This window comes from Macaca mulatta, chromosome 8 (genome assembly GCF_049350105.2).
Source record: "Macaca mulatta isolate MMU2019108-1 chromosome 8, T2T-MMU8v2.0, whole genome shotgun sequence".
Lineage (NCBI taxonomy): Eukaryota > Metazoa > Chordata > Mammalia > Primates > Cercopithecidae > Macaca > Macaca mulatta.
Genome location: NC_133413.1, coordinates 97,695,865 through 97,709,374, shown reverse-complemented (window position 1 = coordinate 97,709,374; position 13,510 = coordinate 97,695,865). Strand labels below are relative to the sequence as shown.

At 34.5% G+C, this 13,510-nt stretch overlaps 1 protein-coding gene across 2 annotated transcripts in view; it reads right to left on the bottom strand.

The window, feature by feature from the left end:
• CNBD1 (cyclic nucleotide binding domain containing 1) overlaps positions 1–13,510 on the bottom strand; it is a 560,546-nt gene that overhangs the window by 192,859 nt on the left and 354,177 nt on the right. For both annotated transcript variants that reach the window (XM_077942745.1, XM_015145661.3), the window contains exon 6: positions 5,292–5,485. In XM_077942745.1, coding sequence (XP_077798871.1) covers positions 5,292–5,485 — 194 coding nt within the window. The remainder of the gene's footprint in view (positions 1–5,291; positions 5,486–13,510) is intronic.

Here is a 13,510-nt window from a genome sequence, read left to right as displayed (position 1 = left end):
GGCCAGATTCTTAGCTAATTTTCTCTTGTATCAGGAAAAAGACCTGGAAAGGGAAGGCAATTTTCTACAGAATGTAGATTTTCCCCACAGGAGTCAGCTTTGCAGGGCCATTTCACAATATGTCAGAGAAATATATTTTGGGGTAAAATACTTCAATATCTTCCAGGGCCTGCCATCTGTCATGTTGGTATTTTACCGCTACAAAGAGTGTTTTGTCAGTCTTAAGGTCTCTGTTTTAACATTAATGCTGGTCAGTTGTGCCTGAATACCAAAAGCAAGAGGGTATAATGAGGAATGTCTGACCCCCCTGGCAATTATGTCCTCAACTACTTTTTCAGGTTAACTTTGTAATGTTCTTGGCTGCGAGGAGGGGTCTATTCAGTTGGCTGGGGCCTTAGAATTTTATTTTTGACTTACATTCTCTACATATGCTTATTATCTCTGGTTCCCCAACTTACACAGTTGCAAAGAGAGGTAGAACCATTGCCTTTTCCTATCTTACCAAGAAAATAAATGGTGTTATTATAGCTTCCAAAATGATCACAAATAAGTATCACTTTGTTTTTTTTTAATGCACTGGTATTGATACGCTATTACTTAAACTATTTTTTTGCATAGGCAAAAACTAAGAATTGAATCACTGTGTATTTCATGCCCTTGTAATCTCATTCCTAGACCAAAGTACCGAGACTGTAATTATTTTTCCAGGCTTAGTATGAGACACCCTGCTAGACACTTTCATTGTTATCCATCCAAAAATCTTCCATGGGCCGGGCGCGGTGGCTCACGCCTGTAATCCCAGCACTTTCGGAGGCCGCGGAGGGCGGATCACGAGGTTAGGAGATCAAGACAATCCTGGTTAACATGGTGAAACCCCGTCTCTACTAAAAATACAACAACAACAAAAAAAAATAGCCCAGCGTAGTGGCGGGCACCTGTAGTCCCGCTACTCGGGAGACTGAGGCAGGAGAATGGCGTGAACCCAGGAGGCGGAGCTTGCAGTGAGCTGAGATCGTGCCACTGCACTCCAGCCTGGGCAACAGAGCGAGAGTGCGTCTCAAAAAAATAAATAAGTAAATAAAAATAAAAAATAAAAAAAACTTCCATGTACAGATGTTTGTGCTGAATGCTATTGTAAGTATAAGATTCAAAGTCCATAATTTCAAGTAGTGTCTCAAATGAGCACAAACTCCTTCAACTGTAAATTTCAGATCCTCTTGAGAAATGAGATCAGGACGTTGACAGCAAAGATTGAAAGATACCTGCTTCATGACAATTTTTAGAGTACTGAAGTTTTCTTTCTCCTCTATTCCCAGTGACCTCTGGGCTCAGATTGAGGACACAGAAATGTAGTGGAGTAAACTTGAAACTTTCCCTAGCCCATCAACTGAGGGGACACACAAAAAGTATCTAGCTAAACTTGAAACTTTCCCTAGCCCATCAACTGAGGGGACACACAAAAAGTATCTAGCTAAACTGTATGAAAAGGGAAGAACCCTGGAGAACCTCCTGGAGGGAAGAATTCACCCTAAAAAGAGATTCAAAGGGGTCACTGCCTGAAGCCAGGGATCAAGGGTACGGTATTAAAAAGCCCTCTGGGAGGCAACACCTGCTCCAGGGGACTGCAGGAGGAGCAACACCCTGAGAAAACCAGCCTACATTTGGACATCCAATCACAGAAGGTCCTGTTACCATTTTGCCTTTAATTCCCAGCCTCCTTCCCTTCCTCACTGGAAAGAACCAGAAAGCCAAGCTAGTGAGTAAAGAGCATGAGAAGTAAGAAGCGGGGATGGACCAATTTAACTTATGCTTTCTGCTGCTGGATTCTATGGCACAATAAGGCACAAGCTGAGTATCAAACATGAAAGTTTGAAAATTTGATATAAAAACAGGATTGGAATTTGTAAGACCAAAAAGAGTGAGGTTATTCATTAATACCTAGGATCTGACTGAGGTGCTAGGATCCAGGTATCATGGAAGAGTAATACTACACCACTTGTTTGAAAACTTTGGTGTAAAAAAAAAAAAAAAACAAATTACTATTTTATAATTTTACCCTTACTGGGCCCTGCTTGTTGAATATATTAAATATTTTTATCAGTTTCTCCCACATAGTTCCAAATGTATTTCAAAGAAAATTACTACTAACAAACTAGAAAGTTATTTTAATAATTATTGAGAATCTTCAACTTAATAATTTGCTTTTATAATTTTGCTGAATTTAATCACAGCAAAAATAGATTTTAGTAAAATATGTTTTATTGCAGATAGCAACATATGTTAAATATAGAAGTATATAAATATAAAATATAGAAGTGCCTGTGTGTGTGTATGTGTGTGTGTGTTTTGGCACAGACCATACTATATCTATGCTGAGATGTCTCTAAGAAATTTGAACGTATTTATTATTATAATTTTAAAAGTTGTAAGACTAATTAGAAAAAATAAAATTAATGAAAGATTTTGTGTGATTTTTTATCTCTTTCCTTGCATAATTAACTCTAATGAAAAAGTTTTCAGCTTCAATGTGTAAATCTACATTGAGAAAAGCAAAAAAATTGTTTCACTGTACATTTATACCACACTCATTTTTCATCCAGTGTGTAGTAAAGAGGAAGAACAGCAGATGCTTGGAGCTTTAACAATTTTTATTCAGAACTATATATTATCTCATGAGAAATAAATTTGATCCTTGGATTAGATGTTTTTCACCTTATGTTTGTTATACTTAAATGATCCCCATTTGTATATCAAACTGTTGGAGGGTGAAATTGAAGCATGAAAATGTTATAACTTTTTTCTTCTTCTTAGTTGTTTGGTTCTCTGTTACAATGCAATAAAAAAGCAAATAATGGTTTTTAAAAAAAAAGCCAAAAATAGGGAGAAAGAAAAATATAGCCCTTTACGTGTGCAAAACTACAAAACTCTTCTAGACACAAATCTTTGGAAATAGTAATATTTTTATTTGAAAAAGGACCGCTAAGTAAATACACAAAAAGGGAAATTTTTAAAATAGGGAAAGAGCAGCATGTTTCATAACACCAGCTAAACTCATAATTTCTACAGGGGACAGGGTTAGCAAGGATACTTTAAGTTTTTAGCAATGTGAAATAAATTTATCAATAATCATACACTTGTCCTTCTGCAAACTTAACAACAAAAACCACAGAGCTGATGCAAGTTAAAATTGTCTGCCTTGATTTCTATCTTTTCATTTGTTTCAAAATATTTTACTAAAGTAGAAAAAAATATTGTAGAGCTTAACTGCCTGCCAGCCAGGTAGCAATACAAATCTATCACTGGAGTACTGCTAGTCTCTGACACGCTGTATCAGTACCACCGATAAAATTTTAACGATGTTAAGCAGGCATTAGGTACTAATAGAAGGGAATGCACTGGAAGGTACAATATCTCAGATGTTTGACATTATTGTAGAATGAGTATTTATAAGGACCATGGCATAGGATGATTGCTGCCTGGAGCTCTCAGTGCACTAAAGGAATACAATAAAAGGAAGAGGAAAATTAATTACCCATTTAAGATGAATTATCTAATCCAAGGGTTCTTTGACTGCATATAAAGAAAATCTCATTTTCAACAGTTAGAGAGCAGAAAAATCTGAGAATCTGACTTGGAATATAAATAGACAGGTAGGTAGATAGATAATTGGTAGGTAGGTAGACAGACAGATACATAGATGATAGAGAGCTAGATAGATATGCACATAGATAGAAATATATTCATATCTATGCTCTCTGGAGCTCCGCTATAGCAGTCTCAACCTTGGCAAGCTTTTTTTTTTTAATTATTTTATTCTAAGGCTGGGGCCCAGATGGAGAAGTGGAGCTCTAAAATTTGAGATAGTGACATTAAAGCCTTGATACATAAAATGTGATCATGGTCACCTGTTACAGAGAATAAATAGGCAGAATTTCTAAAAAGTAGAGTTTTGGTTCAGGTCTGGTTCCCAGTGGCTTCACTGGGTCCATAAGCCTACCCCATGGGCAATATCCGTGGTCCCTAAAAGCATAATTTAAATGGATACGTGGTAGTGGGTAGAGTTTCCACATTGGTTTCTTGGCCTGTGCAGTAAGAGCTATCACAGTAAAGATTAAGTGGAAGCCTCTGAAACTTCTCTCTACCCTTTTCCTCACTCTGGTCAAGATAGGAAATTGAAAACAATATCACATCTCAGGTGGAATGCCAGAAATTAGTACTGCTCCTAAAGACCTAAAGCAGAATACAGATCTGGTGATTCCCATCATATCCCCATTTAATATATGAGTTTGAACATTCAAAAAAAAAGGGTCTTTGAAGTCTGAATTCAACTACTAGAAATTAAATCAGGAAACAGCCCTAATTATAGCTGTTGTGCTAAACGTGGCATATTTGCTAGAGCAGATTAAAATAGCATTAGATCCGTTATATGTGGCCACTGACATGGCAAATGCATTTTTTTTTCCATCCCTAACAAGAAGAAACATCATTCATTCATGTGAAATGAATAATACACTTTTATAGGCTTGTTTATTTTTATCCTTGTCTTTCTTTCTGGGTATGATCCATGCTTATTTCTCTTGAATGTGATATTAGTTCTGGATTTTTCTGATTGTACCCCATAATGCCAAATAATTTGGTTTTAATTGGTTATTTGACTCTTTTCTACTGTGGACATCTTGATCACCCTAAATTGAAAACTGACTATCAGCCACAATTCTAGTCAATTCAGACCTCTATCCTATGTGGAGTATCCAGAGATTTACAAAGATATGGAACTTTTCAATTTTGACCAGCTAATAGTCTTGAAATATTATATAGAGGCAAAATATTTTCCTCAATTAAGAATTTCTGAATGTAATGAAATTAACTACTTGACTATCGTAGCATTGCTCTTGTGACAAACATAATAAACACACATTTCTTGACTTGAATTAAAGGTCCTTCATAATCAATTAGTCTTCCTGTCTCTCTCTCCTCAAATCACCTATTCTCTCTCCCTTATCTGAAACTACTATTATCCTTCTTTCAGGGATCCAGCCACATCAACCTTGTCTGTTATCAAATATACCATATAAACCTTGCCAGTTGTCACGATGCTGTTGAAGGCATCCTTTATCAAAAATGTTTAGTCAAATGTCAATATTAATAATATCATTTATATTTTAAAGGCTATATTATCTTAAATATTTCAGGACTCTAAAGATACTGGATCTTAATGTCTGGAAGAGATAAAGTTTTACAAAAGCATGTTATCTTGTTACTTGTAGAAAAAGCAAATACTCATCTCTCACCATTGAGTCATGTGAATGTAGGTACATCTTAGCAAGTGTAGAGTTTTTGAATTTTTCACTCAAAATGAAGCTGTGGAAACTCTGAGGTATGAATGAGACTGGTGAATCACTTCCTTCAATCAGATTTTTATACACATTTGTTTGAGGTCGAGCTAGGCCTTTCAGTATTACATAAAATCCATCATTTGCAATCACTGAAAAAAACAAAGCCAAAAAATGTATATCATTGCTCAGGCTCCTTGATATAGATATGACTAATACATATATTGCACTTATGGTACTTTCAACACATTTCTTTCAGTGTATTCTATAACAATGAATTTAATGTAATAGGCATTTTCAAATAGTTTATTCAAATAACAAGAATAACAAAAGCATGTTTGTACATTGGATTATTCTTTTCAGACAATTACATATAGTTGCTATCCTCTCATAGAACTGATGGGTTCTAGGGGAATAAAACATGATTACATATAATTATTAATAGAGGTGAGACACTGTGAGAAAAATGGGTCCAGAAAAGCCTGATAGGTTCTAGGGGAAGAAAACATAACATATAAATATTAATAGATTTGAGACATTGTGAGAAAAATGGGACCAGAAAAGCCATTGAATGCTTTTTAATGTTTATAACCCTCCAATACACAAAATGCCATTTTTCCTATTTTATATAAATAACAATATATATCTACCCTTAATTTTAATTTATCTTTGCTCTGGACATGATGACAATCACTTATAGAACTTAATAATGGAGAAAGTCTGGAGAAGGTGGCTGATTATTACTAGAAAGAAGAGTTTTCCCAAATATATCCTACTCCGTAACATAAATCTCTAAAGTCTGTCATCTAACCCCAATTCCTAAAGTTAAACTGTATGCCTGTAGGTCTGAAAGACATACTCATTTGTGAATATTTCTAATGTACCTTAAATTAATTCCAGTTCTTCTGAAGCCTGGAAGGGGGTAAGAATAGGATGGTGTCTTTCTCCATTTCTTATTTACATTACTTCCTAAGATTGAAGCAAATTACTCAAGTGCTGTCAGGAGATATTTTCGTACACTTTGCTTATTAACTTGCTAGAAATAGAAACTTTACAAATTTCATTTTCAGGGACAATCGTTTTTTTTAAATGTCCCAAAAGTCATCAAATGCTTGCCATGTCTGCTTTTTTTCTAACCTGAGTGCTAATTAGTGTGACTTTCTTAGTCACAATTCATACACAGGGACCATGGGGGAGTGATTCACATGCTTCTTTAAAGCAAAGGTTGTTCTTGCTTGGATGTCTGAGGTTAAACTAGACCTCCTTCCAGGCAACACAATACAAGCATATCTCATTTTACTGTGCTTTGCTTTTCAGTGCTTCACAGATACGGCATTTTTTTACACATCAAAGATTTGTGCAACCTTGCATCTAGCAAGTTTATCAGCACCATTTTTCCAATAGCATGTGATCACTTTGTGTTTCTGTGTCACATTTTGGTAATTCTCACAATATTTCAAACTTTTTCATTATTACTGTATCTGTTGTGGTGGTCTGTGATCAGTGATCATTGACGTTACCATTGATGTAATTGTTTTGGGCACGGCAAACTATGCACATATAAGACAATGAACTTAATTAGTAAATGTTGTGCATGTTTGGACTGCCCTACTCAATGACTGTTTCCCCATCTCTCTCCCTCTCCTCAGGCCTTTCTACTCCATGAAACACAACAATGTTAAAATTAGGCCAATTAATAGCTCTAAAATGGCCTCTAAGTGTTCAAGTGAAAGGAAGAGTCATGTGTCTCTCACTTTGAATCAACAGCTAGAAATGATTAACCTCAGTAAGGGAGGCTTGTTGGAAGATGAGATATGCTGAATACTAGGCCTTTTATACTATATAGTAAGCCACGCTGTGAATGCAAAGGAATAGTTCTTGTAGAAGTTTAAAAGTGCTATGACAGTGAACACACGAATGATAAGGAAGCAAAACAGCCTCACTGCAATACTGAGAAAGTTTAAGGGGTCTGGATAGATGAAACCAGCCACGGCATGCTCTTAAACCAAACCTAATCCAGAGCAAGGCCCTATTTTCATTCAATTTCAGGTAAGCTAAGAGAGGGTAAGGAAGCTCCAGACGAAAAGCTGAGAGCTGGCAGAGTTTGGTTCATGAGGTTTAAAGACAGAAGCCATATGTATAACATAGAAGTGCAAGGTGAAACAGCAAGTGCTGATGCAGAAGTTGCATCAAGTTATCCAGAAGATGAGCTGAGGTCACTGATAAAGATGGCTACACTAAACAAATTTTCAATGTAGATGAAACAGCCTTCTATTGTAAGAAGATGCTATCTAGTACTTTATAGTTAAAAGAGAGAAGAAGTCAAATCCTGGCTTCAGAGTTTCAAAGGAGAGGTTGATGATGACATACAGCTGGTGATGGTGACACATAGGTCAGCTGACTGTGACATGCAGCTGGTGACATTAAGCTGAAGCCACTACTCATTTACCATTCCAAAAATTCTAGGGCCCTGAACAATTATGCTAAATCTACTCTGCCTGTGTTCTATAAATGGAACAACCAAGCCTAGATGACAGCATATCTTTTTATAGCATTCTATAATGAATATTTGAAGCCCACTGTTGAGATCAACTACTCAGAAAAAGACTCCTTTCAAAATACTACTGCTCATTGACAGTGCATCTGGTTACCCAAGAACTCTGATGGAATTGTGTAAGTAGTTGAATATTGTTTACCTGCCTGCTAACACAACATTCATTCTGCAACCTATCAATCAAGAGGTAATTTCAACTTCTAAGTTTTATTATTTAAGAAATACATTTCATAAGTCTATAGCTACCATGGACATAATTATTCTGATGGATCTGGGCAAAGCAAACTGAAAACCTTCTGGAAAAGATTCATTATTCTAGATGCCATTAAGAATATTTGTGATTCATGAGAAGGGGTCAAAATATCAACACTAACAGGAGTTTGGAAAAGTTGATTCCAACCCTCAAGGGTTGATAGGTTCAAGGCTTTAGTGGAGGAGGAAACTGCAGATGTGGTGGAAACAGCAAGATGACTAGAATTAAAAGTGGAGCTTACTTACGGATGTGACTGAATTGCTGCACTCTCATGATAAAACTTAAACAAAACAAGGAGTTGCTTCTTATGAATGAACAAAGAAAGCAGTTTCTTTAGATGAAATCTACTTCTGATGAGTAGGTTGTGAACAGTGAATGTTAAAAAAGATTTAGAATGTAACATAAACTTAGTTGATAAAGCAGTTGGGCAGGGTTTGAGAGAATTGACTCAAATTTTGAAATGTTTTATGGGTAAAATGCTATCAAACAGCATTACATGCTACAGATAAATCTTTTGTAAAAGGAAGAGTCAATTGATGCAGAAAACTTCATTGCCGTATTCTTAGGACATTACCACAGTCAAACTGGGCATGGTGCTGCATGCCTGAAGTCCCAGCTACTTGGGAGACTGAGGTGGGTGAATCACTTGAGCCCAGGAGTTCAAGTTCAACCTTGGCGAAAACAACAAGACTCCATTGAGAGAGAGAGAGAGAGAGAGAGAGAGAGAGAAATTGCTGCAGCCACCCCAATCTTCAGCAACCTCCAGCCTGAACAGCCAGTAGCCATCAACATTGAGGCAAGACCCTCCACCAGAAAAAGATTAGGACTCACTGAAGGTTCACATGGTCATTACTATTTTTTTAAGCAATGAAGTATTATAAATTAAGGTATATATATTTTTAAACATAATGCAATCACATGCTTAATAGACTACATGATAATGCAAACATAACTTTTATATGCACTGGGAAACCAAAAAATGTGTGTGACTCATGTTATCATGATATTCATTGTGTTGCAGTGCTTTGGAACTAAACCTGAAATTTCTCTGAGGAATGCCTGTATAAATGGATCAAGTGCTAGTCTAGGAGGCAGGAGGAGGACTGATTTTTAGTCCCAGTGTTGCATTCATTGTGTAATATATTCCTAGAATCAATGTCCAGATCAAAGACTGTCATGCTAAGTTATCTACATGTATTTTAAATGTGTTATTTTGTCAATTATTCACTGAATGTAATAATTTTATGTTGTTGTAGTTACTACTATAGGGTTTAAATGAATTTTGAAACTAATATACATAACCAAATTTTACCAATGCAAAGATTATCTTAAAAGTTTTGGCCAATTTAAATTAGTGAAATGTTAAAGATGTAGATGAAAAGACTGTATCTAATAATAGTAATTAAATTAGTTAACAATAATGTTAAAAACCTCATATTACATAATATCACTTCAGAAAAAACTGTGTTTAATATGAAAAGCATAAATATTCAAATATCTCACATGAATCTCTTTTGTAGTTTCTTCATCATAATTCAGATTATTTATTTCATCATCCAACACATTTCTCTGAAACCATTATCTCTACTCCAGTTGGTTTGGAATACAGTATATTTGCATTTCAATGTAAAGAAGTCCCTGAAATTGTATCGCAAGCTACAAGTACTGTAATGACTTGCACAACAAGTACATACATAACTGTTTTTAGCTAAATTGATTTTTTAATTTTGTAAAATGCTGAATTTATTGCTAAAAATGCTTTTACAAAATTAAACTTACTGAAAAGGCACAAGAAAAAATAAGAATCACCCATACTTATACAAATCAGAATTTTTGAATAAGTGCATTTATTTGGAAACAGAAGAGGGAGACTGCAATAACCAAAGGTTTGAAAACTGAAAGAATCAGATATTGGCATGGATGTGAGACATCTAGAATTCTCACACATTGTTTGTGGGAGTATAAATTATACAATTACTCTGCAAAAATATCTGGCAGTTTTTTTTTTTTAAATGAAACATACTTCTAAACTATGTCCCAGTAATTCAGCTCTTAGGTATTTGCTCAGGGGGAATAAAAGTAGATGTCCAAAAAGGACTGGTACAAGGATGTTACTAGCAGCTTTATCATAATAGTTGAATGCTATAAAAAGCTCAGGTGTCCATCTGGAAGAAAATATGTAAAGAAGTTCTGGTATGTCCCTGCAATGGAATACTACTCAGCCATGAAAAGGAATGAACTATTGATTCATACAACATTGATAAATCTCAGAAGCATTATGTTAATTGGAATAAAGTTTTCACAAAAGGGTACATGCTGTCTGATTTCATTATAAAGTTTTAAATTATTCATGTGAATCTAATTCATAGTGAGAATTAAAAAAAAAAAAAAAAAAAAAAAAAGAGAGCCATTGCCCCTATGGGATAGACAAGAGACTGACTGGGAAGAAGTATAAACAGAACTTTTGAGGTGATGGTAAAGTTTGATAGCTTGCTACGGATCTGGGATACAGTATTTGTCTAAACTCATCAAGTGATATATTTAAGGTATATATATATATATGCACATCACTGCATATAAATTTTACCTTAAAAAATAAAGTGTCAGAAACAAATATTGAATCCTAGATACACTCTGAAGTGTTTAGGGGTGAAATGTCCTGATGCTATGATATATCAATTAAATGGAAGCTTATGCAAATATAACAGAGAAAAAAAACTAGAGAAAAAAAAATTAGTGTTCACAAGATGACAGCAAATATTGTTTGACTCTTTCTTGGTTTTGAACACTTTATTATATGCCAGACACTACACTAAACATATTATAACCCTATGAATCAGGCACTATAATTGCTTCAACTTTACAACTGCAGAAACTGAAAGCAGTGAAAAATTAAACATCCTTCCCAGGCTTGATGAGCCAGTAGTGGTTGAGCCAGTATTTGAAGACAACCAGTGGCAGTTCCACATGACGATACTAGTCTTTGTAATTTGACATAGATTCTCTCTTTCTTTCCCTCCCCTCCCCTCTCTGTCTCATTCTTGAAATATATTGCTTAGGGATATTGTTTCAATTATGATAAAATAAGACTACAATGTGTTATTTAGTATGTGTCATTTTCAGTTAAAAAATATATTACAAAGTAATATATGTTCATTTAAACAGTTTAAAATAAAAGTAAATATATGTCTGCCTATGAATGCATGTTTAAGATAAAAACATTATAATACAAAAACAAGTCTAGAAAGAGATTTGGTAGTATGAGTTACTTGTTCCTAAGAGAACAACTTATGTGGCACCCTCCCATACTCTCTCTTCCTTCAGCTCTCAACCATATGAAGTACTGGCTCCCATTTTGCCTTCTTCCATGATTGTAAGTTTTCTGAGACGTTAAAAATAAGTCTCTTTTTAAAGAGACTTGTAAAAAAGACATTGTTAATTATTGAGCAAAATAACAGGGCTTGATTAGAACTGTAAGTATACCTTTCACTAGATGGTCTCCATAAAATAGAGGTTAATGTTTTCAGATCTTAATCACAAATGGGTTGATGGGCTATTCCTAAATAAACGACTCATTAAGAAGCAACATTTTAATCTGGATTTCTTAAATCTAGAAACAGCTATTACTGTTATTCATATATACCAAACATGCCATGAAGAGTAAATATCACATACCAAGCATGAAATGTTTGTCATGCACTGTGCTACATGTTCTAACACTAATTCTTCCAATAACTCAGAAAATCATACATTGTTAGTGCATATTTCAGATGAAGAAACCAAGGCTCAGAATGATAAAGTAACTCATCAAAAGTTACAAAGTACGTTAATTTCTGGAAGTTTTCAAATGTATTCTAACATCTGAAGGATACACACATACATACAAACATACATACACACATAGGAGTGCTCTGTGTGTGTAATTTGCGCGTGTGTATTTATGTAGTTATGTCTAGATATAAAATGTATATATAAATATATATGTACAAATGTATGTTAGTTTTATAGATCTTATAAACAACCTCAATGAGAATTAAAAGAATTCTTACCATTCGATATGGTTTGGATCTGTGTCCCTGCCCAAATCTCGTGTTGAATTGTAATCCCTAATGTTGGAGATGGGGCCTTGGTGGGAAGTGACTGGATCATGGGGGTGAATTGTTCATGAATGGTTTAGCACCATCCTCTCGATGCGGTTCTAGTGATAGATTTCTCATGAAATCCCGTTGTTTAAAACTCTGTGGCATCTCCCTCCTCTCTCTGTTCCTCCTGCTCTCAGCTATATAAAGTGCTGGCTCCCATTTCACTTCTGCCATGATTGTTAGTTTCCTGAGGCCTCCCCATAAGTTGAGCAGATGCCAGCATCATGGCTTCTATACAGACTGTGGAACCATGAGCCAATTAAACCTCTTTTCTTTATAAATAATTACCCAGTCTCAGGTATTCCTTTATAGCAGTGTGAAAATGGACTCATACATTATTTGTAACAGAGTTCAGAAACTGACCCTCAATTATTTCCTTAAATTAACATAGTTGGTGTATTCATAAATCTATCAAAATTATTTTAGAATTTGAAAATAAAAGTTTTTTTTTAAATTTCAGACATATATGCAGAGTGAGATGAAATTTTAGGTGAGTTCTGTATAGATGTACTAGAGGAGAATAAAAAAGGAAAAGGATCCTTATTCAAACAAAAAATTTAACAATATAAATGGAGTTAAAATGAAGAGTTCAGATAAAAGTACAAAATTTAGCAGAAACTGAATTTACAAAAGCTTCTCAAAATAGAATTCAAAGAATATTTGTCATAAATCCTCAAATTTATAGAAAAATTATTTAAATACTATAAAAACTGTCTAAAAAAGATTACTATCTAGTTAAGCTCTCAAAGAACAATTAAAATATTACTAACAGAGCACAAAGTGATGTTAACTGCAGGAACTGTGAGAAAAAAGACATTTGTTAAAAATGCAAGATAAATATAAGCATTCGAAATTTTTAACCAGTGAGAAGAAACAAACAGCATGGATTCCTTATTCAAATATTCAAAATACATAAAATGATTTCATGTATTTTTTAAGAAAAATACAAGCATTTAAGAAAAATCAGACAATAAGGAAATAATACTGATTTCCAGCCCATTAAATAATGATTCCCAGACTCTGCAAAAGTAAAGGAATTTATCAAAATCAAGTTGGTTAGGAATAAGTTTCATAAAAGTATTTATATACCTAGCTTCTATTACATGAAAAGTCAAAGAACTATTCTCATAAGGACTTGAGAAATCTCCTAGTGCAGGACCCCATATTTGAAAATAGCTCTTAACTATACTTTTATTAATGAACAAAAGGCATTACAAAAGAATTAAAA